This window comes from Choloepus didactylus, chromosome 12 (genome assembly GCF_015220235.1).
Source record: "Choloepus didactylus isolate mChoDid1 chromosome 12, mChoDid1.pri, whole genome shotgun sequence".
Taxonomy (NCBI): Eukaryota; Metazoa; Chordata; class Mammalia; order Pilosa; family Megalonychidae; genus Choloepus; species Choloepus didactylus.
This window is the reverse complement of record NC_051318.1, coordinates 79,107,961-79,134,987: the sequence shown is the minus strand read 5'-3', so window position 1 is coordinate 79,134,987 and position 27,027 is coordinate 79,107,961. Positions and strand designations below refer to the sequence as shown.

Sequence of the window (27,027 nt, the reverse complement as noted above, 5' to 3'; positions counted from 1 at the left end):
GCCATGAAAATAATGATTCTTGACAAATGTTTCTAGGAAGTTAGTCTTTATTCTAGAAAATGGAAGACTCAGGAGAGGTATAATACTTATTTTTAAGTAATGTAAAATCTTTCATATGGAAAAGGAAATAGGCTCAACTAGAAACTATAGGTAGAAATTACAGAAATGCAGATTTATACTGTCTAGTGAAGGATATAGAACAGTAGAGTTGTCTTCCCACAGAAGCCTGAGTTCCCTTTACCAGAGTTGTTTGAGTGGAGGCAGAATTGCTATCTGAGATTGATACAGTGGGTGATGTTTGTACCACAGAGAAGATTGGATCAGTAGTTCCTGGGGAACCTCACATTTCTAAAACTGTTCTTTTAATCTAGCCTGTTAAACTGATTAAGGGTTCTAAAACATATGTTATCTTTTTGTTTCACTAAAAAGAAATGCTTATAGTTCATTATTCAGGCATTGTTAGTGTAGGTTGTTGGGCAGGAATTAGGAGTTTAATGTGATAATGGTTGTTTGCTGCATTGGGGCTCTACCTGCTTTAGGGTTTAAAAATTTCGTTCTTTTCCTCTAAGTCTCATGCGTCTTAACTCTCAACAAGGATATGAATACATCAGCAGTGATTTTGTGTCTGTATTTGATACTGCAATTTCTTTCTTATAATTTTATCAAACATTTCAACTCACATTTCTCTTTCCCACTCCAGTCCTCAGTATTTTTTAATGACAAGATAGGACTTGAATTTTGTCAATTTTGACAGAGAGAGTTCTGATTCAGTTTCTTAAACTCTATATTACAAGTCACTATAGGATTCCATATCTATCAGTCTTAGGTGGTCAGTCACATAAAATGCATTAGGATGACTCAGTAAAAAGCAGTCTGGCATTATGAAGTAGCAATTATTATCTTCAAAAAAAGAATAAGTTGACCCATCAAATTATGTTATATTAGCCTATCAATTTAAGAAGTATATAAATTGTGAGTGAAATGGTTAACCACTTGTGATTAGGGCTCATATTTCTTAAGCTTAAAATATTCTAAAACATGCTAGCTTAATTAGCATATTTAGGAAAGCATTTGCTTTTGCAAAGATAATTTATAGGCATTAACCTGAAAACATCAACATTCATAGATAGGATAGGCATATACATACTCTATTATTAATCATCACTGCTACATTCACTTTCTAAATAAATGGTTTTTTTTTCCCATGGCATTTATTAAAATTTTAAGGGTGTAAACTAAAGGCAGGAAGCTCAAAGAGGTTAATCAAGTTAACTTATTTTTAGCTTCCTCTTAAAATATTCAGATTTTATGCAAATAATGCCTATAACTTCTCATTGATCATTTTCAGTAATGCATCTTTGCTCGTTTTCCTCTCCTTTTGTTCTATTTGCCCTTTTTTCCTCTATAATTCTAAAAGAAGAGAAAAGACCTGCCTCCCCAAAGAAACAAAAACAATGGTAACAATAGAATGAATTATAATGTGAAGTTGTTAGTTTTTGTGTTGATTGTTTTTGAGCCTCCAAAGTGATGAAAGGAAAGCAGATAGCAAACATCTTTGGCCTTGCATTGGTTCTTGTATTTTCTCCAGGGGCTTTTCCACTTTCCTTATCTGCATGTAGCAGTTTGAGGAAAATTCCTGCAACAAGCTAAGTTCCTGATTTTCAGCAAAATCTGAGTCTAGATAGTTTAATTGGAGTAGGCGTGTATATGTTATTAATTTAGAGTGATTGAATTCAGAATAATATCCAACATGGATTGCTTATTATTTGCTAAACTCTTTATAGATATTTTGTCTTGTATAATTCTAACAAGTCTGTGAGATCATCACTCCTTTATGTGGAAACTGAGACATAGAGAAGTTGAGTAACATGCTTAGGAAGAGTTGGAATCTGAATCCAGACTCGGATCTGACTTAGACCAAGCTCTTAAATGCCAACCAATGCTGTGATACAGTATCTCTTGAGGAGATCTTTGAGTGGATTGGGGTCTTTCTGAGCAGGACTGTACTCCCTAATTCTGACATCTGGACAAACTTTTGGAATCTATTTAAGCTTTAGCTAAAACAAGGTAATGCTTTTCAGAGTTATACATTTTCACAAGTCATATATTCATTCTTTGGTCCTCATTATAGTATTTGAACAAAGATGATGATCATTAAATGATGTTTATATTCACTAACTTCAGGAATGACACCACCTATTTATTTGAAGTTGACCATAAACTAACTATTATAAAAAATTAAGCAAAACTGTCTGAAGCAAGAAATGTAAATATACTCATGATAATACCATAGAAAGAACGTTGGAGCTAACAGCCCAGGAATCTTATTATAGTGCAGCCACTTACTACTAACTTTGGGTGAGTCATTCAGAGCCTTAGTTTCTTCATTTGTAAAATGGTGAGATTATATAATTCAAGACATTATTGAAAGGATTGAGTATGGTAACATACAAAATGTCAGGCACTTGGTAGGATAAACATTCATTCCCTTTCTTTTTTCAAGTTGTAAATAAACTCAGGTGCATTTTTAAATGGAAGAGGATCCTTAACTTTTATCATTTGTAATTTGATAATGGCAGCATCTCCGCCAGTACCTTTTGGTACCATGTTCTCCTACTTAAAATATGGATGCACCTTTTGATGTCTAGCTGAATTTTCTTGAGTGCCCAAAGTGCCAAAAATAACTGATTTACTTTGTTTTAAAGTATAGACAATATTAATATTAGAAGAAGGTCAGTGATGGTAGTGCTGTTTTTGCTTCGGTTGTCATTTAAACATCTTAAAGTTTAGTGTCTATTTAGTTGACAGAGCATAAAATAAAACAGCTAGACATTCAGATGATTTCATAATATAATTATATAGAATCAGCAGTTTCAATTTAGATGATCAGAATCTCAATGAAATGCCTCACAAGCCTCTTGAAATTCTGCATGATAAAAGAATTGAAAACATTGTTATGCCAGCCATGCATTTTGGAATAGGGTTTAATAAGGAGATGTTGAGGCTGGTTTTCCTTTTGTCTTGAATCAATATGTTTATTATTTTTTTCTTTTTTTGCCATAAAATATTTTGGCTTAAATAAAATATTACCTGAGGTGGAATATATTACAGAGATGATCTTAGAGCTTTTCTCAGGAAGACTATAATTTTCCATAACATTTTATTCTAAAATAGGATTTTATTTTACTGAAAGCTTCCAAAGGTAGAATAAATTGGTTATAAAATTTACAGTATTTCAGTTCTATATAATAATAACTATCTCATATATTAATAAGGCCAGAGATTTTTTCCATTTAGATACATAAGGTAAATTTTTTTATTATCAATGAAGACATTTGATTTGTAGGAGTCAAAAGAAGGGTGTTGATTCTCTCTGATAAAAGGCAAAGGGGAAAGGGCCATGAACTCAGAGCCAGAGCCCTGTGTTCCGATTCCTGTTCTTCCACTGCCTCATTTTCTTACATTAGTAAAGTCACCTGACCTAACTGGGTCCCATTATACAGCAGAGATGGAACGTGGAAGTAGCCCACGTTTTTAATTTTTGTTCCTTAGAGTCTACAGAGCTGTAGGGATTGAGGAAGAGAAAGTCAAGGAATGCTCTCTCATATAAACATCTATTTTATATTGGAATTTGACATAAAATTTCATTTGAAAGAAGGGTGCCACATTTACCAAAAAATAATGATGATAATAATAGCTTTTAAATGTGCTGGATTCGATTATCTCTGATTCCCCTTCCAGTTCTGAAATTCAGAATGTCTGTGTTCTAGCTCGGGTAATGGCACTAATTACTTGAGAAAATAATAGCTTCTGGTTTAATTGGACTAAATGTTCTTTACAAAAGCTTCCTACTTTATAATCTGTGGTTCCAGGCTTACCAAAGCCTGGTTTATGTTGTGGCAAGCTATAAATATTGAATTTGAAAGTATTTTTTGATCAAGGATAACTGGTAAACTAAGGTTCAGTGTTTGATAAAAGATAATTTCCATAGGCACAAATGCTCTACATCATCATTACAGGAAAAAAGTGCTGAGCTAGCTTAGCTTTTGTTTTCAATTTTCTGCCACTCTAATATAATAGAATATCGGTATAATTAATCTAAAATAGATCATTTAAAAATATTGTAAGTTTTACTTTTGGAGTCCATTACAAGATGTTTGGGGAAAGCAAATTTGTCTTAAAGTGATTGTTTGCTAATGTTTATATTAAAATTAGTTTATGTTTCTATAAACTGACTACTCAAGCTAACCAGACAGGCAAAAGATGGCCTGGAAATTCATAAAGTAAGTGGTTCCATGCCAGTCACTGAAGGAGAAGTTTACTCATTAACATTTCGTTGTTCGAAGTATCCTAAATTTCAAAGACTGTTTTTGAGGGTATGTCGTATACATTTTATATGCGGGGTGTTTTTATGGCTACTATACATATCCCATTAAAAGGAACTGATTAGGAAAAAAATATAATTAAATTACACACAAATAGTTATTAAGGGACAAGTGACAATAGTAATATGTTTAGAATTTCTAATATTCCCATGAAGAGAATGGCCATCCTCCCAATCAAATAATCTGTGTGTCTCTTCACAAAGTTATGGCTATGAGGTAATGCTGAAGGAATGGTAATTAAGATAAGGTTGCTCATTAAGTAAATCTGAACAGGATCAGAGGAAAGCATAGTACATATTGACAGCAAACAGAACTCAATAAAAAGTTCTGTAGAGAGTTAGGTCAGCATTTAGCCCTTAGGGGGAGAGGCAGAGAAAGAAATGTCTAGAAAAAGGGTAAGGGTGCCAAGGTCAAACTTACAGAACTTCACAATTCTTCTCCAGACTTTCCTGAAACTTAGGAGAGGAGGGTTCTTTCTTCTTCCCTTACCTGGCCCAGGGTTTCTTACCCTCCACAGTATTGACATTAAAATTGGTTAATTTTTTTGTTGTACAGGGTTGTCCTGTGCATTGTAGGTGTTAAACAGCATCCCTGGCCTCTACCCACTAAATGCTAATAGCACCTCCAAAGGTTGTGACAACCAAAAAGTCTCCATATATTACCAAGTACCCCCTGGGGGTGGAGAGGCAAAATCACTCCCAGTTTAAAACCGCTGATCTAGCCTCTTCCTTCGAGTGCTGGTTTGTATGCTTAACTGCGCTTCACCTTACTGTTTGTGGAGCAGAAAGACTGACTTCCTACTGAAGTGTGTTCCAGGTTCCAAGTGACCAATTTGCCTTGAGCTTTTGTAACACAACTTATTTATGAATGGGGGAATGTGTTTTTGCCTGTGTTTGTTCTTACTTCAGATAAAATAAGCACTAATGAGAGACTAAGGCGATATGAAGTAAAGATGTAGTTTTGGCTTGTCAAATGTATTTTGTAGATAAAGTTGTGTATCTCCTCTCTGCATTAGTACTGTAACTTATTTTTAAAATACAACTTGATGCTTGCTTGATGTCTCAATGATTATTGCATTTTGAAATTTTTCATTAAAAGAAACAATAAATAGTGAATATTGGCATGAAAATAGGCACATTCTGGATCTTAGTTCATTATTTAGTGTTTTAAAACTAGATCTTATCTGATAATATGACTTAGGTGAGCAAAAATCTGAGTCTTGATAAAATGGTTCTAAATCTTAAAAGCATATGTGGCAGTGGCATTGGACAGTTCCTTTTTTTGAAATTGTTGCAAGTATTTTAAAGAACCTTGACTTGAGGGAACCAAACTCATCCCTGTCCTGACTCTGCCGCTATTGAACTCTGTGAACTTGGGCAGATCACTTCACTTTTCTGGATTTTTGGATCCTCGTCTATAAAATGTATGGAGATGAACTAGATGGTCTTCCAGGACTGTTCTAGCCCTAAAAATAAAAAATATGTTCATAAACTATATGAAATAAAAAGATTTTTTGAGTTTTAAGTCTGTTACAGAGTACTAGGATCTAAAGTAAGATGACAGGATAGAAGAGGAACAAGGTGTAAATTTCATTCATTTGTAAATGAATAAGTGAATAAATTCATGAAATAAAAGAATTTATAAATTGAGTTGTGTGCTATATAAACTGGAAAGAGATACCCATTTGATACTAAAAAATATTAGCTATAAATTTGAAGAAGTGGTTGTTGTGGGTAACCAGATTTGCCCTTGACTGCTCTGCAGGAGGAATATTTAAAAGTTAAAAAAGCACAGATTGTGCCTTGAAAACCAAACTGTCAATCATCTTTTTGTCTTCTATTTGTATAAAAAGATTAAGACATTAAATAATGTGAAAGAAATCTCCTGGTTGGTCATCTCTATAAAACCATTTAATTGGCTCTGGATAGTATAGTCTATGAATCTTTTAAACACAGTAGAGACAGCTTTTCAAATAGCAGTGTCATATTTATTGTATAAATACAGCTCAGTCCCTCAGCAAATATAGTATCCTACCTCTGGCAGTGTATTTTATTGGTAATGTACAGACTTTTAGATATCCTCTAGCCAATTCTGCAGCTGTGTGTGGAGAAAAATAACATTCCATTCTAATTTCTAAATAATTACTTTATCTTCTACAGTACCAGGTATATTTTAGTCCTCAGTTATTGTGCAGAACTTCAAATGTTGTCAAATTAAATAACTCCTTTTCAAATTTAGCTATATTTGACAACAATCATTTAGAACATTGAAAAGAATAAAAAATAATTATTTCCTGAACACTTTTATATTGGACTTCCTGTATTTCAATTGCTTTGCTAAATTATAAGACAATATCTGATTCTTCTAAACATTTTGAGATTGATTGTTAATGAAAGGAACATAAAGAAAGGAAAGCTATCTGGAAGTTTGTCTCCAAAATGCAGCTATTGAATCATACCAGACATATTGTCAGATTTCTCCATTATCTTATTTGGGAGATAATGGCCCCTTAAGAATGATCATTAATTTTTGGCCTATTTCTTTTACTTGCAGACTTAAGTTTAAGGATTTAAGCAGCAATGATTGAATTCAAAACTCAAGTTTACTGTAGACATTGTTAGGGCAATGTCACAAAGCTTTCCTGGGCCTCAGCCTCCTTTACATGAAGTGGAAAGAGTGGTTCTTTCTTAAGAATACTGTGGAGAATGCCTCATAATGAGAGTTATGTCTGTACCAAATATACGATATCATTGCTAAATAATAGGATTTTATCAAATCATCTTAGCATCTTTCTGTTTATATCAGGTAAAATCGCAGTAGATGAATTAGTAAAAATTTAAAGAATAGAACTCAGTTTTGCATGTAATTTCCTGTGTTATTAATAGAATCAAAGGGAAGAAATCTTTTGGGAAAGCAAATTCAAAAATAAAATGAGGAAGAAGAAATAGGATAAGTTTCCAAAATCATGCAAATTATTTTGCTCTGATAATTCAGTTACAATGTAAACTTTCTACTTAGTGAAATAAATGATGTCTCTTTCATAAACAAAACTGGGAACCAGTTTTTGTTTTTTTGTTTTTTTGTCTCTAATAGTAAACTTACTTCATAGCTGCATTAATTTCAAAACACCAAAATAACAGGGTGGCAGCACTCAGTAAGAAACCAGTGTGGCTTTTGACTACATTTCTGTTGCTTCTAAGTCCTTTTCTATTATATGATTAACTGTACCCTTTCTGCTGTTTAATCTGCTTATCCTCATTTTCCCATGCTATTCTTTGAGCTGGTAGATCTACCCCCTCATTAAAAAAGAAAATGAGAAGAAAATAATTTTGTATCTTACTGTGGTGATCTCTGTGTCTTGCATGTAGCTTTCTTTATATGTAACTTGTGTTCTTCCGTCTCATTTCAACCCATTATTTTTTCCTGTCTCTCGATAAAAGGTTCTTAAATGATGTTGGCGATTTCATCAGATGAGGACAGACAGCTGGTGAACATTCTCTGCCTCTTCACCCCTTTTTCCATATCTTACCAAAACCCATTTCCATGTTAAATATGTAGAAATATTTAGAAGCCCAAATATTCAAGAAAATTTTTATTATAATTATTGCTTTCCTGTGTTTTCACAACATTGTGTCATACCATTTGGTGAGATAGTCATGTTATCATTTGGAAATACTTTCCTTTTCTGGAATTAAATTTGATTTTAATATTATTGCTAAGTTTCATTCTTCTATTATCAAGGACCAAAGAGTTTTAACAACGTCCCTGCCTTCTTTTCCTCCCCCCTGCCTCCTTCTGTGGTAAAAGTTGGTAGATGTGATCCTAGGGCAACTTAATAGGGTATATCAAATTGGGAACTATAAAGTGGATTTAACTTAGGAAACTTGAAGCTATTTTGAACATGTTAAATCACTACTGTTTGCAAATAGGAGGAAGAAAGTACCTACGACCAAACTCTTGAATTTCGCAGAGGAGGTGATGGCCAGCCAAGACGATCAACTCGGCCAACCCAGCAGTTTTACCAGCCTCCCCGGGCTCGGAACTAACATGGAAAGGTAAAGTAGAAACTGTGAGATAGTTTCCATATTAAGAAAAATGCTATTCATGTTAACTATGTAACTCCAGTTATTGATATTTTATAATATACGTAGAAAGAAACTGATGTTTTGAAACTACTTACAATCATAAAATATTTAAGATTATACCATACTTACAAATTCCTCTTCCACCAAAACTTTCCCCACAAATGCTATGACTAACCCACCTTTTTCTGTATACCCACTCCCTTCCTGTAATAGAGATGATAGCCATCAGTGAAATGACTACAGGCATACCTTGCTTTATTGTGCTTTGCTTTATTGTACTCGCAGATACTGCGTTTTTACAAATTGAAGGTTTGTGGCAACTTTGCGTCAAGTAAGTTTACTGGCGCCATTTTTCCTACAGCATGTGCTCATTTTGTGTCTCTGTCACATTTTAATAAAGGTATGTACATTGTTTTTTTTTAGACATAATGCCATTGCACACTTAATAGACTACAGTTTAGTGTAAACAACTTTTATATGCTCTGGGAAACCAAAGAATTCATGTGACTTGCCTTACTGTAATATTTGTTTTATTATCGTGGTCTGGGACCAAACCTGCAGTATATCCAAGGTATGTCTGTGTGAGTTTGAAAGCAGGAGGTGATGATGAAAGAAAACAAAGGACCAGATAATCACCAACCTGGGCAATTTAGTTTATTTATTTTTACTTTGAAAACTTTTAATTTTTTATATGAATTTTTTAACCTTTTATTATAGTAACATACATACTACTCGCAATGTCCCATTTCAGCTACCTTCAAGTGTACAGTTCAGTGATATTAATTGCATTCACAGTATTGTGCTACCATCATCAACATCCATTGCCCCAATTTTTTCATCACCTTAAACAGAAACCCTGCACTCATTAAGCAATAACTCCCTCTTCTCCTCTCCCCATTCCTGTTACGGTTTCCCAGCTGCTAAAGTGAATACCATACAATGTGTTTGCTTAAACAGCAAGAATTTATTAACTCAGCTTTGAGGTTAGAGGTCTAAAATCAGTGCGTCCACAAGGTGACGCTTTCTTCTTGAAGACTGCAGCATTCTGAGGGTGGCTGCCAGCAATCCTTGGTATTCCTTGGCTTTTCCATTATGTGGCAATGCACATGGCAGCGTCTTCTCCTTTCTCTTCCTGGTTCCATTGACTTCTGACTTCTGGCTGCTCCCCATGGCTTCTTTCTTTCTTTGTCTGATTTCTTTTGTTTCTAAGAATGTCAGCCATATTGAATTAAGATCTACCCTTATTCAGTTGGGCACAGCTTAACTAATAACAACTTCAAAGGTCCTGTTTACAAATGTGTTCACACCTACAGGACCAAAGATTGAGACCTGAATATGCCTTTTATTGGGAGCATGATTCAATCCTTAACACCTCTCAATTAAATTTATTTTTATTATTTAATTAACTTCAATCCTTTTTAAGAAAAAGGAAGTGTCTCATAGTATTTTTTCAGGAACTGGATGAAGATAACATATTGCTTAGTAAATTATAATTTTTGGTTCATATGCTAGTGCTTCAGAAATTTTCATCTTAGAGTTTTAAGGAAGCGAGTTGCTATCTGCGAATCTTCTTCAACAGGGAGAATATAAATATAACAAAAATGTCAGAGAATTACAGGGCCATTGTAAGGCTTCTCACTCTGATGAACAAAAGACCTTATTTCCTAATATATTTTTGGAAGGAAATACTTTTGCCATCTTTGGTAACGTTTCTATTTTGTCATTATGCTTTTGCTTTTCAATATTTTTCTAATAATCAGAGTTTTCCTATTATAGCTTTTGATATATATCACCCTAAGACTATTTATATCTTTTTTTCTCAGTCTCTTCTTCTCAATAGCAAGACCATGGAGAATTTTTTAGGAATTGTTCTCAATTCCTCATTTCAGTGATTCATTCCATTAATGCTTTATCCACAGTGTATTTTACCCCTGCTTAGTGACTCGGTCTTTTGAGACACCAGTCACCAACTGTGTCTGTTGAGCACATGAAGAGTGGTTAGCCTGAATTGAGATGTGCTGTAAGTGAAAAATACATACTAGATTTCAAAGACCTTGTAAAAAAAAAAAAACTTGATTTTTTTTTTATTTTGATTACATGTTAAAATGATAATATTTTGGCTGTATTGGGTTAACTAAAATACATTATTAAAATTAATTTCACCTATTTGTTTTTACTTTTTTTGTTGTGGCTTAGAAAATTAAAAATTATATAATGTGCCTTGCGTTACATTTCTGCTGTGCAGTCCTGTCCTAGAGCCTTATATGTCCCTCAGCTTCCCCAAACTCCTTCCTTGGTTGAAAATTAGTTCTGTCCTCCTAAGTGAAGAAAGTTTTTCTTCTATTTTCTAACCCTCACTCGCTATGTAATAGTCTGCCTAGAGTGGAAGCCTAGTAATGGTAGTTGACTTCTGAATTGCCTGAGCATGCCAATATAGTACCTTTTTCTTTTTATCTTTGGCTTTTCTTTATGCTTAACATAAAGCCATCAATTAACCAGGTAAGTTTAATTGGTAGTGTGTAGTATCCCAGTCCATAGTACTACAGATAGCCCATAGTATCACAGAAGAGCTACTTCTCAACTCTGGGCATTTTTCTGTAGCATGCAAGAACTGGCCAAATGGTTCTTGTCTGTGCCTGTGACTATTTTTAAACGAAATTAAAATATATATAAGGACTCTAACAACTTTGCCTTTTGAAAGCTTGAGCATACATCTTTTAAAATGAACTCAATGTGTCTATAATTGAATCTCTTATAAAGGTGAGTGGAAACTGAAAAATCCTTTTTAGCTTTCTGGGGTCTTTTAAACTGTTTAAAACAAGGTCTTAAAATGAGGTCAAAAGTTATCAACTCCCTGATTATTGTAGGGTAGAGGTTTTCTAAGAGTAGACTGCAGGACTCTAGCGTTCCTCTGATCACCTTTGGGTCTTTGAAAACAGGAGTGGAGGGAAGGTGGTAAGAGTGAGTGAGAGTGAAGCCAAATGGGTAGAACTCTCAATCCTCTTCGTTCTTCTTTAATTTTCTTTGTATGTTTTATATACATGGTACCATGCAAAATTTCCTTTGCGTAAGGAGCTTTCTGCTTAAAAATATATACCATTGCCCTAGGGTGACTAATCTACTCATGTCAAATAGTACACATGCAATCTGCTCCTAATCAGCTCAACATCACAAATCTTAGTGGTTTTCTATATTCTCCTCTATTAAAACTTCCATCTGGCCCAGATATTTGCTTTGGATTGCACTGTTGTCATGGGAAATATATGACACAGACATTTTGGATTCCTGAAAACCTTTAATATTAATTTAGGGGAGCAATCCCATTGTGGTATTATTTTGAAACTTCTCACTATAAAATTCACCCTAAAAATAAATGAATAAATAAATAAATAAACAAGACACGTGATCTCCGTTGAAGAAAATGGTTTACAATTCATTTTTGCATTTTAATACAAAAGTGTTATGAAAGACTATGAAGTAGAATTAAATATCCGTTGAATGATATCTTTGAATGGGAGCTTCAGTAATAATAATTATACTTTTTGCCTTTGTCACACAGTTGATTATATTATTTTCTTCCGATGAAAAAAAGATATTTTCTTTTTATCATCTCATTCCTAGTTTTAATTAACTTAAACATCTAAAGAAAAGATGTATGTTGTAACTCACCATTTGACTTCCAGAAAATAGGAGTATGACTTTTAATATTTACTGAAAATATTCTAAGGCTTTGTTATCTAAAATTATTCTGAGAGTGAGGTTCACTTAAGGTGCTTTGTATTCTCTCTTTATAAAAAACATAATTTCATAGTCATAATCTTTTGGGTACTTTGTATATTTTAGGGTACTTTGATACATAGTTGCTACTCAGTAAGTAATTTGCTGAGTCAAACTTTTTTGATAAAGTTTTAGGTATGTACTTTGTACATTCTTTAGTTGTCCTAATATTTTATTTGCAAACCCTCCCCTGCTATATACACAGAGATGTACTTTCCCAGAGGTGGAGAGAGAATTGGTTTCTGCTTGAGCCTGTTACTAAGCATAACATCACTGGCTGTGAAAGCAGGAGATAATCTGGGAGTCAGAGCTGGGTGAGAGGAGGTCTCGGGGAGCAAAGTGGGGAGACAGGGCCAAGTCTGAGAAAAAGTGGTGGCAATTCAGATCTGAGCTTTGAGGGGAGATAGAGGCCAGGATTCTAGACTTCTACTCCCTGACTTCTGTCTTAATTTTTACAGACAACTTGGAATTATGAGCAGATATAGATTAGAGAAATTACACACAGTTCTTTATTCAGTGAGACTGACCAAAACTATGTGCATTTGGAAAGGTTTCTGACATGAGTGGAGTCCTAGGAACTAGGTAGCAATTAGCTGGGGCAGTCTTAGCTTCATTTTCATGATGAAGGATGATCCTCTGAAGACATTCTAGAAGCAGGGGAAGGCTTGTAGAAGGGAATAAGCAAGCGACTTTCACTGGCTACAGTAGAGTGTGTGAACCAAAACAGTGGAGGTTAAAAATATTTATTGGTGATGGCAAAAGAGCTGCCATCACTGTAAAGAGCTTGAAATTTGATGGGTTCAGTGCTGTTGTGGATTTCGGAGTTAGAGAGTAACATGATCAAAATTAAACTTAGGAATTATGACTTTGGGATGTAGGATGGGTTATAGCACCAGGAAGGAAAGAATCCAAGAAGCTATTGCTACGTTCCAACTGCAGAGTGGTTAGAATTCCACGTCCTGCAATGAAAAGAGGGAAATGGCTGACCTGTATAGGACGTGCTTGTAGGACAATTCAGCAGGAAGCTCTCTAGTACCATGGATGTTGAGCTCAGCATGTAAAAGGGTTTAATAAATGTTACTATGTTTGAATTTCTTTTCTAGTTTCTTATTTGTTTAATGAAAGAATGACCTTCACAGTTTCACATATTAAGCATAGACTACTACAAAAATACCCTGAGATTGTTTATTTTCAAACGTCCAGGCTGTAACACCATTTTTAGCTAGTAAGAGGTGTGTTTTTTTAAATACATTTTTTATTGTGAAATTTAACATATATGCATAGCACTAATAACTTTCAAAGTATGATTTAACAAGTAGTTAGCAAATTTCAAAGAATGTTATGGGTTACAGTTCCATAGTTTCAGTTATTTCCTTATTGTAAAGTATAAGATATATACAGAAAGGTGATAACTTTCAAAATACAATTTAATGAGTAGCTATAGAGGAAATTTCAAAGAATGTTATGGATTACAGCTCCACCATTTCAGTTATTTCCTTCTAGCTATTCTAATACCCTAACATCTAAAAAAATATTTATTTAAAGATTCAGTATTCATAATCCTTGGTTAAATACTTTCTTGTCTGTTGCTACCCCTTCCTCTCGTTTAATCACTTTCTCAACCTTCAGGGGGTGTCTAGGCAGTGACCACCCTAATTTGTTCATATTGAAAAGGAGTGTCAACACTATAGGTAAGGGGGTTGCATCTGGTTGTTGTTTTTTAAAGAGGCTGTTGCATCTGGGTTTTAGGACTTGTCTGGTGTAGGAACACTCTGGTGGATTTAAGTTTCTGAGAGATAAACGTAGTGAGTGAAACTTTAATAGAATCTCAGATAAGGACCTAGGTATTTTGGGACTACTGTTAGTTACGACTTGGCATACTGTGGCCATTGGGGATATCTAGCAATAGCTTGCCTAAGGGTAACCTCCAGGATAGTCTCTCAACTCTATTTGAGATCTCTTAGCCACTGTAACCTTATTTAGTTGGCTTTCTTTTCCCTTTTGGGTCAAGAAGGCATTTGTAATCCCTTAATGCCAGGCCAGGGTCATTCCTGGGAGTCATGTTCCACATCGCCAGGGAGTCACTGCCCTGGTTGTCATGTCCCATGTAGGGGAGAGGTTAATGAATTTATTGGCTGTGTTAGGCATAGGGAGAGAAAGGCCACATTTGAGCAACAAAAGAGGTTTTCTGGAGATGCCTCTTAGGCATAATTATAGGAAGGCTTAGCCTCCCATTTACAACCCTAAGATTCACAAGAGCAAGCCTCAAGATTGGGGCTTGACTTATTAAGTAGGGGGTTCTTAATTTCATATAGTATGTATTCTGTCCAAGATAAACAATCAGTGACTCACATTATCTTCACTTAGTTGTACAATCATCATAACTCTCAATTTTAAACAAGTATCATAACACAAGATATCCCAGAGCATTAAGCTGCTAATTATTCATCCCTAGTATTAGTGTAGTGCTGGTAACGTACTCCTATGAAATATAGTCTATAATATGTAACGGATGGTTTTTCCAAATACCATTCTTTTGTTAACTCTTTGTACCAGTGTCATGCGTCAGAAGTATATCATACAAACACTTACTTATATTTGTAGTGCTACTACATGCCTTTAAACAACTACTTTCGATCATGTTTGCCTTCAGTGTCCTTTCCCATACCTTTAAGTTCACTCTCATTATCATTTCTGTACATATTAGGTTATCATTCCCCCTTCGCTAGCTTCTGTTTATCTCCAGGTCTCTTATATTCTACATTATGACACTGATTTTACATTGTTCAGGGAGTTCACATTAGTGGTAACATACAATATCTCTCCTGTGTATCTGGCTTATTTCATCTCAGCATTGTCTTCAAGGTTCATCCATGTTGTCATGTGTTTCAGGACCTCATTCCTTCTTACTGCTTTATAGTATTCCATTGTATGTATATACCACATTTTGTTTATCCACTCTTCTGTTGAAGGACACTTGGATTATTTCCATCTCTTGGCAATTGTGAATAGTGTCGCTATGAACATCGGTATGCAAATGTCTGCTCGTATCACTGCTTTCAGATCTTTTGGATATATACTGAGAAGTGAAATTGCCAGATATCTAATTTTCTCAGGAACCACCAAACTGTCTTACACAGTGGCTGTACCATTATATATTCCCACCAGCAATGAAGACGAGTTCCAATTTCTCCATAACCTCTCCAACATTTGTAGTTTCCTGTTTGTATAATGGCAGCCATTCATATTGGTGTGAGATGATATCTCATTGTGGTTTTGATTTGCATTTCCCTAATGGCTAGTGAATGTGAACACTTTTTCATGTATTTTTGCAACCATTTGTATTTCCTCTTTGGAAAAATGTCTTTTCGTATCTTTTGCCCATTTTATACTATTGTTGTTGAGTTGTAGGATTTCTTTATATATGCAGGGTATCAGTCTCTTATCAGATACATGATTTCCAAATATTTTCTCCCATTGTGTTTGCTGCCTCTTCACTTTTTTGACAAATTCCTTTGAAGTATAGAACCTTTTGATTTTGAGGAGTACCCATTTATCTCTTTTTTCTTTTGTTGCTGGTGCTTTGGGTGTAAGGTCTAAGAAGCTACCTCCTAATACTAGGTCATGAAGATATTTCCCTACATTATCTTCTAGGAGTTTTATGGTACTGTCTCTTATATTGAGGTCTTTGATCTACTTCAAGTTAATTTTTATATAGGGAATGAGGTAGGTGTCCTGTTTCATTCTTTGGATATGAATATCCAGTTCTTCCAGCCCCATTTGTAAAAGAGACTGTTTTGTCCCATTTCAGTGGATTCGGGGGCCTTATCAAAAATCAGTTGATTAGATCTGGGGGTCTGTTTCTGAACTCTCAATTCAATTCCATTGATCAATTTGACTATCTTTGTGTCAAGACCATGCTGTTGTGACTATTGTGGCTTTATTGTAGGCTTTAAAGTCAGGAAATATAAGTCCTCCCTCTTTGTTCTTTTATTTTTAGAATATTTTTTAGCAATTCAAGGCCCCTTTGCCTTCCAAATAACTAGCTTTTCCAAGTCTGCAAAGTATGTTGTTGGAATTTTGATTGGAATTGCATTGAATCTATAGATCAGTTTGGGTAGAATTGACATCTTAATGACATTTAGTCTTCCTGTCCTTGAACACGGAGGATCATTCCACTCCTTTAGGTCCCTTTTGATTTCTTTCAGTAAAATTATGTAATTTTCTGTGTGGAGGTCTTTTCTTAAGTCTTTGGTTACGTTTATTCCTAGGTACTTGATTTTTTTATTTGCTATTGTGAATGGAATTTTTTTCTTGACTGTCTCTTCAGTTAGGTCATTTCTAGTGTATAGAAACATTACTGACTTTTGCACATTAATCTTGTATCCCACCACTTTGCTGAATTTATTAGCTCAGGTAGCTGTGTCATTGATTTCTACAGATTTTCCAAATGTACAATCGTATCGTTGGCAAATTATGACAGTTTTACTTCTTCCTTTTCAATTTGGATGCCTTTTATTTCTTTGTCTTGACGAATTGCTCTGGTTAGAACTTCTAGCACAATGTTGACTAATGGTGACAGCAGGCATCCTTTTCTCATTCCTCATGTTAGGAGGGGAAGGCTTTCAGTCTCTCACCATTGAGTACTATGCTGATTGTGGGTTTTTCATATATGCCCTTTATCGTATTGAGGAGGTTTCCTTCAATTCCTACCTTTTGCAGTGATTTTATCAAAAAAAAAAAAGATGTTGAATTTTGTCAAATGCTTTTTCTGCATCTATTGAGATGATCATTTGATTTTTCCCTTTCAATTTGTTAATGTGTTATATTACATTGATTTTCTTATATTGATCGGGTACCCTTGCATGCCTGGAGTGAACACCACTTCGTCATGGTGTATGATTCTTTTAATGTGGCTTTGGATTCGATTTGCCAATATTTTGTTGAGAATTTTTGCATCTATATTCATTGGGGATATTGGCCTGTCGTTTTCCTTTTTTGCAGCATCTTTGTCTGGTTTTGGTATTAGAGTGATGTTAGGTTCAGAAAATGAGTTAGGTAGTGTTCCTTTTTCTTCAATTTTTTGAAAGAGTTTGAGCAGGAATGGTGTCAGTTCTTTTTAGAAAGTAAAGCTGTCTCACCCTGGACTTTTACTTGTAGGAAGCTTTTTGATGACTGATTGGATCTCTCTACTTGTGATTGGTTTGTTGAGGTCTTCTTTTTCTTCTGGGATCAGTTTAGGCTGTTTATGTGTTTCCAGGAAATTGTCCCTTTCGTCTAAATTGTCTAGTTTGTTGGCATACAGTTGTTCATAGTATCCTCTTATGATTTTTTGAAATTTCTTCGGGATCCACAGTAATGACCCCTGTTCCGCAAAACACCAGAAATGGATTGACTTTTATAAAGGGGGTTTATTTGGTTACAAGTTACAGTCTTAAGGCCTTAAAGTGTCCAAGGTAAGGCATCAACAATCAGGTACCTTCACTGGAGGATGGCCAATGGCATCCGGAAAACCTCTGTTAGCTGGGAAGTCACGTGACTGGCTCTACTCCAAAGTTCTGGTTGCAAAATGTCTTTCTCCCAGAATGTTCCTCTCTAGCCTACAGCAGCATCTGGGCCTGTGTGGCTCTTTTTAAAGTACTCCAGTGATCCAATAATGATCCACACTGAATGGGTGGAGCTGTACCTCCATGGAAACATTCAATCAAGAGGTAACACCCTAATCAGCATCAATACATCTGCCCCCACAAGATTGCATCAAAGATAATGGGGTTTTGGGGTACATAATACATCCAAACTGGCACAAACCCCTCACATTTCTGATTTTGTTTATTTAGGTCTTTCTTTTTGACTGTATCAGCCTATTTAAGGGTTTGTCAATCTTTTTGCTCTTCTCAAAGAACCAACTTTTGGTTTTATTTATTCTCTCTGTTGTTTTTTTGTTCTCCATATCATTTATTTCCACTTTAATCCTTGTTACTTCTTTTCTTCTACTTGATTTGGGGATAGTTGGCTGACTATTCCCTAGCTTCCTTAGTTGTTCTTAGTTCTTTGATTTTAGCTTCCTTCCTTTTCAATGTATGTGTTTAGAGCTATAAATTTCCCCCTCAGCACTGCCTTCACTGTATCCCATAGGTTTTAATATGTTTTGTTCTTGTTTTCATTCGTCTCTAGATATTTAGCAATTTCTCTTGCAATTTATTCTTTGATCCACTGATTGTTTAGGAGTGTGTTGTTTAACCTCCATATATTTGTGAATGTTCTTGTTCTTTGATGGTTATTAACTTCTAGTTGCATTCCATTATGATCAGAGAATGTGCTGTGAATAATTTCAGTCTTTTTAAATTTATTGAGGCTTGTTTTATGCCCCAGCATATGATCTATCCTTCAGGACGTTCCATGAGCACTAGAGAAGAATGTGTATCCTGGTAATTTGGGATATAATGCTATATATATTTCTATTAAGTCTAATCCCATTTATCACATTGTTTAGGTTCTCAGTTTTCTTTTTGGTCCTCTCTAGTTGTTCTGTCTATATTGAAGTCCCCCACTATTATTGTAGAAACATCTATTGCTTCATTCAGTTTAGCCAATGTTTGACTCATGTACTTCGGAGCACCTTGATTGGGTGCATAAACATTTATGATTGTTATTTCTTCTGGGTGAATTGCCCCTTTTATTAATATATAATAATAATATTATTATGACATCTTTGCATTTAAATTCTATTTTGTCTGATATTAGTATTGCTGCCTTCACTTTCTTTTGGCTGTAGCTTGTGGAGTATTTTTTTCATTCTTTTACTTCCAATCTCTTTGTGTCACTGGGTCTAAGATGAGTCTCTTATAAACAGTATATTGATCACTCATATTATTTAATCCATTCTGCCAATCTCTGTCTTTTAAATTGGGGAATTTAATCCATTCACGTTTAAGAACTGTGAAGGAGGTTCTTGAATCAACCATCTTTTCCTTTGGTTTTTATTGTCAGATCTGTTTTCAACCCTTCTCTTTCTCTATCTTTTTTTCCCCTCTTTAAGCTTCCCTTACTAATACTCTTCAGTTCTGTGCCCTTCTCTAGACCTCTCTCTCCTTTTCTTCTCAGCCCATAGAACTCCCTTTTATATTTCTTGCAGGGCAGGTCACTTGCTAACAAAGTCTCTCAGCATTTGTTTGTCTGAAAATTTTAAACTGTCTCTCAACTTTGAAGGAGAACTTTGCTGGGTAAAGAATTCTTGGCTGCAATTTTTCTTTTTGAGCATTCTAAATATGTCTTACTACTCCCTTCTCACCCCCAATATGTCCACGGAGTAGTCAGTACGTCTTATTTGGTGAATTGCTTCTCTCTTGCCACCTTCAGGAGTTTCTCCTTTTCTTCAACATTTGACAGTCTTATTAGTATATGTCTTGGAGTGGTTTATTTGGATGTATTCTATTTGGAGTTCATTGGGAACTTTTGATTTGCATATTTATGTCATTTAGAAGGGTTGGCAAGCTTTCCCCAACTGTGTCTTCAGATACTTTTCCTAGCCCTTGACTCTTCTCTTCACCTTCTGGGATACCAGTGATTCTTAATTTGTGCGCTTCATGTTGCCCATCATTTCCCTGAGATCCATTTCAAATTTTTCAAATATTTTTCACCATTTTGTTCTTTTGTGCATTCACATTCAATTCTTTTGTCCTCTAGTTCACTTATTCTTTCTTCTGCCTCTTCAAATCTGCTGTTGTGTGTGTCTAGTATATTTTAAATTTGATCAACAGTATCTTTTATTTCCATAAGATCTGCTATTTTTTTAATTACCCTTTGAAATTCTTTATTCTCTTCTAGAGTCTTCTGGATGTCCTTTATGTTCTTAGCCAGCTCGCTAAAGTTCTTTTGGAGATTTTTGTGAACTTCTTTGATTACTTGCTGCAAGTTCTGTATCTCTTCTGGCTTTTTAATTTGGTTGTTAGGGTTGTCCATATCTTCTTGTTTCTTCGTGTGCTTTATAATTTTCTGTTGTTGGCCTTGGGTCATTTGCTTATCTTGATAAGGTTATTTTGGGATATGCAGGATTGTTTGAACATTTATCTATTATTTGGTGGAGCTACAGCTTGGTGGAGTGCACTTTCCCTGTCCTACCAGTCAATGGCCCTGTTGAGCCACCTCCTATTCTCCGGCCAGCTCTCCCCCATCTTTGCCTGTACAGTAGGCAGGGCCGAATCCAGATGGAAATCCAGTCAGCACATCAGTTCTCCATGTGCACTTGGGACTGCCCACCCTGTGAGTGGGGGGCAGGCCCTGCACATTTCGGCAGGGAGTCCACTCCAGCCACAGTGATCCCAGTAGTTCCCAGCCAACTGCTGAGGAGTGTGCACAGGCTGTGGAAATCTGCTCCCTCCCGTGCTCATCAGCTGTCTCCAACGCCCATCTCCGGTTATGGTCCAGGCCAATCACTGACTCCATCCTTTCAAACACAGTCTCTCTGCCTCTCCAGTTAAGTCCCCGCTGTGTGGTATAGACATCCCTGCCCAGCTGGTGTCACCCTGTAAATGCTGTTTCGGAGCACTTTTTTGCCCGTTATCCAGTCTTTTTCACAGAGGAAACTTTTGCTCTGCCTCCCCTAGTCTGCCATCTTTCCAGAACCAAGGTGTGTTTTTTTTTTTTTTCCTTTTTAATTTTTACTGGGATTGTTCAGATACCATACAATTATCCAAAGATCCAAACTGTACAGTCACTTTCCCCTGGGTACCCTCATACAGCTGTGCATCCATCACCACACTTAATTTTTGTTCAATTTTTAGAAACTTTTCATTACTCCAGACAAGAAATAAAGTGAAAGATGAAAAAAGAAAAAAAGAAAAGGAAACTCAAATCCTCCCCTATCCCTAACCAACCCCCCTCAAATGTTGACTCGTAGTGTTGGCATAGTACATTTGTTAACTGTTTATGAAAAAATGTTGAAATACTACTAACTGTAGTATATAGTTTGCAATAGGTATATATTTCTTCTCTATATGCCCCTCTATTATTAATTTCTAATTGTATTGTCATACATTTGTTCTGGTTCATGAAAGCGATTTCTAGTATTTGTACAGTTGATCATGGACATTGCCCACCATAGGATTCAATTTTATACATTCCCATCTTTTGACCTCCAACTTCCCTTCTGGTGACATTTATGACTCTGAGTTTCCCTTTTCCACCTAATTCACACACCATTCAGCACTGTTACTTATTCTCACATCTTGCTACCGACATGTCTGTTCATTTCCAAACATTTAAGTTCATCCTAGTTGAACATTCTGCTCATACTAAGCAACTGCTCCCCATTCTTAAGCCTCGTCCTATATCTTGGTACCTTATATTTCATGTCTGTGAGTTTACATATTATAATTAGTTCCTATCAGTGAGACCCTGCAATAATTGTCCTATTGTGTCTGTCTTATTTCACTCAGTATATTGCCCTTGAGGTTTTGTCATCAACCCATTTTTTTTTTTTTTTAAATATGGTTTTGTTCACTCACCGTACATTCCATCCTAAGTAAATAATCGATGGTTTTCTGTATGGTCATATATTTATGTGTTCACCATCTCCTTCACCACTGTCTATATAAGGGCATCTACATTTCTTCCACAAGGCAAGAGGGAGAGTCAAAGAAGGTAGAGAGGCAAAAGGAAGAGGAAAAAAAATGACAGCTAGGAAGCAGCAAAAGGAAAAACAACCTTAAATCAAAGTAAAGAATCAAACAATACCACCAGTGTCAAGTGTTTAACATACCTCCCCTATCCCCCCCTCTTATCTGCATTTACCTTGGTATGTCACCTTTGTTACATTAAAGGAAGCATAATACAGTGATTTTGTTAGTTACAGTCTCTAGTTTATGTTGATTGCATCCCTCCCCCAGTGCCTCCCCATTTTTAACACCTTGCAAGGTTGACATTTGCTTGTTCTCCCTCGTAAAAGAACATATTTGTATATTTTATCACAATTGTTGAATACTCTAGATTTTACCAAGTTACACAGTCCCAGTCTTTATCTTTCCTCCTTTCTTGTGGTATCTCACATGCTCCCAGCCTTCCTCTCTCAGCCATATACATAGCTGTCTTTGTTCAGTGTACTTACATTGCTGTGCTACCATCTTCCAAAATTGTGTTCCAAACCACGCGCACTCCTGTCTTCTATCACTCTGTAGTGCTCCCTTTAGTATTTCCCGTAGGGCGGGTGTCTTGTTCACAAAGACTCTCATTGTCTGTTTGTCAGAAAATATTTTGAGATCTCCCTCATATTTGAAGGACAGCTTTGCTGGATATAGGATTCTTTGTTGGCAGTTTTTCTCTTTCAGTATCTTCAATATATCACACCACTTCCTTCTTGCCTCCATGGTTTCTGCTGAGAGATCCGCACATAGTCTTATTAAGCTTCCTTTGTATGCAATGGATTGCTTTTCTCTTGCTGCTTTTAGGATTTTCTCTTTGTCTTTGACATTTGATAATATGATTATTAAGTGTCTTGGTGTAACCCTATTCAGATCTCTTCTGTTTGGAGTATGCTGCACTTCTTGGATCTGTAATTTTATGTCTTTCATAAGAGATGGGAAATTTTCATTAATTATTTCCTCTATTATTGCTTCTGCCCCTTTTCCCTTCTCTTCTCTGGGACACCAATGATATGTACATTTTTGTACTTTGTTTCATCCTTAAGTTCCCGGAGACGTTGCTCATATTTTTTCATTCTTTTCTCCATCTGCTCCTTTGCGTGTAGGCTTTCAGATGTTTTGTTCTCCAGTTCCTAAGTGTTTCCTTCTACCTCTTGAGATCTACTGTTGTATGTTTCCATTGTGTCTTTCATCTCTTGTGTTGTGCCTTTCATTTCCATAGATTCTTCTAGTTGTTTTTTTTGAACTTTCAATGTCTGCCTTATATATGCCCAGTGTTTTCTTTACAGCCTCTATCTTTTTGCAATTTCTTCTCTAAACTTTTTGAATTGATTTAGCATTAGTTGTTTAAATTCCTGTATCTCAGTTGAAGTGTACGTTTGTTCCTTTGACTGGGCCATAACTTTGTTTTTCTTAGTGTAGGTTGTAATTTTCTGTTTTCTAGACATGGTTTCCTTGGTTATCCAAATCAGGTTTTCCCAGACCAGAACAGGCTCAGGTCCCAGAGGGAAGAAATATTCAGTATCTGGTTTCCCTGAGGGTGTGTCTTAGAGAATTGCTCCACCCTTTGATGCCTCGGGTCACTGTGCTTTTCTGCCCAGCAGGTGATGCCTTTTAGCCTATAATTCTTGACTGGTGTGAGGTGTGGCCTGTTCCCCCAGGCTCTGGGGTCTGGTTCTGAATGGAAAGGGCCCCACCCCTTTCCTCTTAGAGAAGGTAGACCCCCTAGGGGGAGGTCATTAGCATTTCAGTGGTCTCACTCCCTGCTTGTGCTGTCTCCACCCTTCTCTGAGTCACAGCCCTGGAAACTGAAAATGACTGGGGCTTTTTCCACTGAGCCGAAAAAGAAAGATAGTCCCCTTCAGACCTAGTCCAAGGCAAGCCTTCGGCTCTCCAAGGTCAGTCGTCACACAAAGCTTCTGTCTGTTTTTTGGGGATTTGTACCTGTAGTGAGCAATTCACACTCGCTACTTAAAACCCCAGTTGGAGCTCAGCTGAGCTATATTGGCTTGCTGGGAGAGAGCTTCTCTCTGGCACCACGAGGCTTTGCAACTTGGGCTATGGGGTGGGGGGGTCTCTCGACTTGGATCCACAGGTTTTACTTACAGATTTTATGCTGTGATCTTGGGCATTCCTCCCAATTCAGGTTGGTGTATGATGAGTGGATGGTCTCGTTTGTCTCCCCCCCGCCCCCAGTTATTCTGGATTATTTACTAGTTGTTTCTGGTTTTTTTTAGTTGTTCCAGGGGGACTACTTAGCTTCCACTCCTCTCTATGCCGCCATCTTGCCCAAGCTCCCTGAGGTGTGTTTTTAAATGTCAGTTTTTTGGAATCTTGTCCAGTATCTCTTTGTAGAATTTTCCCAATCAAGGTCAGGGAAATGATCACAATAAAGATAGGTGTTAGAGAACCCCATGATACCAGCATGGCAGGCATTGTGTGAGGATGGTAGTACCCAAACCTCTTTGTTTTCAAAACAGGAGGCTGTTTATTTAGAGAAGTCTCAGGAGTTCTTTGTGTGTAGCCATGGGAACTCCACTTGTCCCTGCAAGCATGTTTTCTTGCATGAAGCTGAAGTATGATTGGAGCAAACAAGTCCTCTGTAACCATTTGTTGTTACCATCCAAAATAGTTTCAACTGGAGGGGTACCGTAAAGCTGGGGAGCAGGCAGGGGGAGGTGACAGATTAAAATAAATTACCTGTGTGGAATAATCTAATCCAGTTGTGTTAAAAGGGGAGGTTCATTGGCAGGTTGCATCTTTGTTAGGTGTTCCTCTATTAAAAATCATTCAGTTAATCCAAATTCCTGAAGTCTACATGCTAGCAATAAAGAGGCTAACAGTGGCGGAGACATACTTTTAACAATTTTTAAAAGATAAATGGATACCTTTTTTAAAAATTTGCTGTTTACATATTGCTTTACAGAAATTATGTTCACAAATTAGACAACATTGTCCAGTTTATTCCACTTGTGATTTGTCACTTCACATTTGCAGAGAAGTGTCACTAGAATATATCTTGATAAATTATGGAAAAGTTAATTCAAGGGTCCAATTTCATTTCTTCCTCTCTTTTAAGTAGAGTCTTCGTGAAGAAAGGAGCCATTGATGGAACAACTTGGCCAAAACCTGTTGCTAGACCTCCTACTTTCCCTTCAAAGCAAGATGCCACCACAATGAATGTTATTATTTGAAGACAGAAAAGGCAGATTTTGAAAGAAAAAAAAAAAATTCAGCCCTTACAAAGAATGAGAAAAAATACTGAGTTAAATAAAGCAAATACCTTTTACAAATGAATAAAGATTTTTTTTTCTTCTGCCTTCAATGAAACCAATGCACTATTACATATGTATATTTTGTTTGGCTAATATTATCTTTCTTATTCGTCTAGTATTAACCTCATACTAATTGGTTTCTTTAGGTTAGCAATTACAGCATGCTGAAGCTTCCCCTAAAAATTACTGAATAAACTGACTTACACAGCTTGCCACATTTCTTTCAAAAATAACCTGAAACCGAGTAACAGTTCTTAGTGTGGTAGTGGTAATAGCTGCTAAATGTGACTGCATAAAGTATTTAAAATTTGAATATGTTGTTTTCAGAACTCTAATAGCTTTTTCAAATGTGATTCATCTAAAAAGCAGACACTCCCTGCCTTATTGAATGTGTGGTTATTCTTTGAAGATGGGTCTGGTTGCAAACTGACTTTTTTTTAATTGTTCACCTCTTTCTTCATGGGACTGAAACTATGAGAAGACAGTCTTTGACCTATTAAATGAAGAGTTTGTAAGTAGTTGACCTTCCAGGCTTAGGCCACAGTGACAACTCCCCCAGCCTCAGGTGGTTCTCTCTTATTTCTACCTACTACTCTTCCCCCTGCTACATCCCCTGGCTGGTCAAAGTGACTTCTTTCCTGGGTCTTTTTTACTTTTAATTAACACATTGTGGCTAACCTCAGCCCTAGTTCAGCTGATTGCAGGGTTCACATGCAATGGGAAGAACAAAGAAGGAAAATATGAGTGACAGTGGTAAAAGCCGTGTTCCCACCATGACTCGGCCGGAGTGGCAGTCAGTCACAGGGCACACACAGGGAAGCAAAATCTAGTCCTGTGTGAGCAAGTGTAGCTGTCAGTGTATGGTTTGGAGAGCTGTGACTAAGCTCTATCTGTTGTTCCTTTTGGGGGTGGGTAGATATATTGATGCTGTCTTCCAGAAGTAAAAGTGTGTTGGGATGTTTATCATTCTTTTCTCTCTTCCATTCCAGTAACACTTCTTAAGTGAAGTGATATACAAAGATAAAAATATTCATTCAGACAAAATAGTTGAATTTAAAAAACAAAAACAAGGCCAAAGACATATAAAGTAGTTTTAAGTAAACAGGAAAGAGAATAGGGGTAATTCAATTTTTTGTCAAACTAAACACAGAAGGAAAACTTTGGTTTTGTGTTGTATCAATTAGACACACAGGGAAGAAGAAAGTTCAGTCAATAGAAGTAGGTCCTCAGCCCAAGGAAGAGATTCCACATGCCTGTGGGACAAGTCTGTCTGGGGATGAGGCAGACTCAGGAACCTTTACTTCTGAATGCCTTTGGACACCTGCTAGACAACAGGTGGATGGGACCGCAGGGCTGGCTCTGGGAGGGACAACAGGTGGGAGGCCCATTGGCCTGTGGCATCCAGCAGTGTCTGGAGCCAAGGTGGGTTCACCTCGAGGTGGGCAGGGTCTCGGTGTAGGCTTGGTGGGGTCACACAAACCCCAACCTCTAATTCCCCTTTTCTTTGCCCACTTCTCTCCAGCATAGAGGGAGGACTTGGCACGTTATTTTAAAGAAAATTAGGTCGTGATTAACTGCCTCAGTAAAAGAGGACGCTGAATGGGTATTTGAGCCCCCACTCTAGAAGCTAAGTAACTAATGGTTAAGTGTTTCAAAATCTGAGAAATGACAGGTTGATAAAGAGAAGTGTATGGCAGTCATTTATTTTTCTTTGAGAACACAGGCACACCAATAGCACAGTGCCTGCTAAGAAAGGCTTGGGATCCTTCTGGGCTAGAGAAATAAAGAAAAGCTGAGGTTATTGTTTAGAGAGTGCCTATTATAAAAATGAGCGATTTTGCTCACAAAAGATGAAACTTTCCCTTGA

General features: G+C 36.4%; 1 protein-coding gene across 5 annotated transcripts in view; it reads left to right on the top strand.

Moving 5' to 3' along the window:
• Positions 1 to 25,182, top strand: part of TDRD3 (tudor domain containing 3) — a 291,817-nt gene extending 266,635 nt beyond the window's left edge. For 3 of the 5 annotated variants that reach the window (XM_037799608.1, XM_037799610.1, XM_037799613.1), the window contains 2 exons: positions 8,315 to 8,440; positions 24,968 to 25,182. In XM_037799608.1, the coding sequence (XP_037655536.1) occupies positions 8,315 to 8,346 (32 nt within the window). In that variant the 3' untranslated portion in view covers positions 8,347 to 8,440; positions 24,968 to 25,182. Of the gene's footprint in view, positions 1 to 8,314; positions 8,441 to 24,964 lie in introns of all 5 variants that reach the window. The other 2 variants (XM_037799609.1, XM_037799611.1) reach the window with 1 other exon arrangement.
• Positions 25,183 to 27,027: the final 1,845 nt, after the last annotated feature.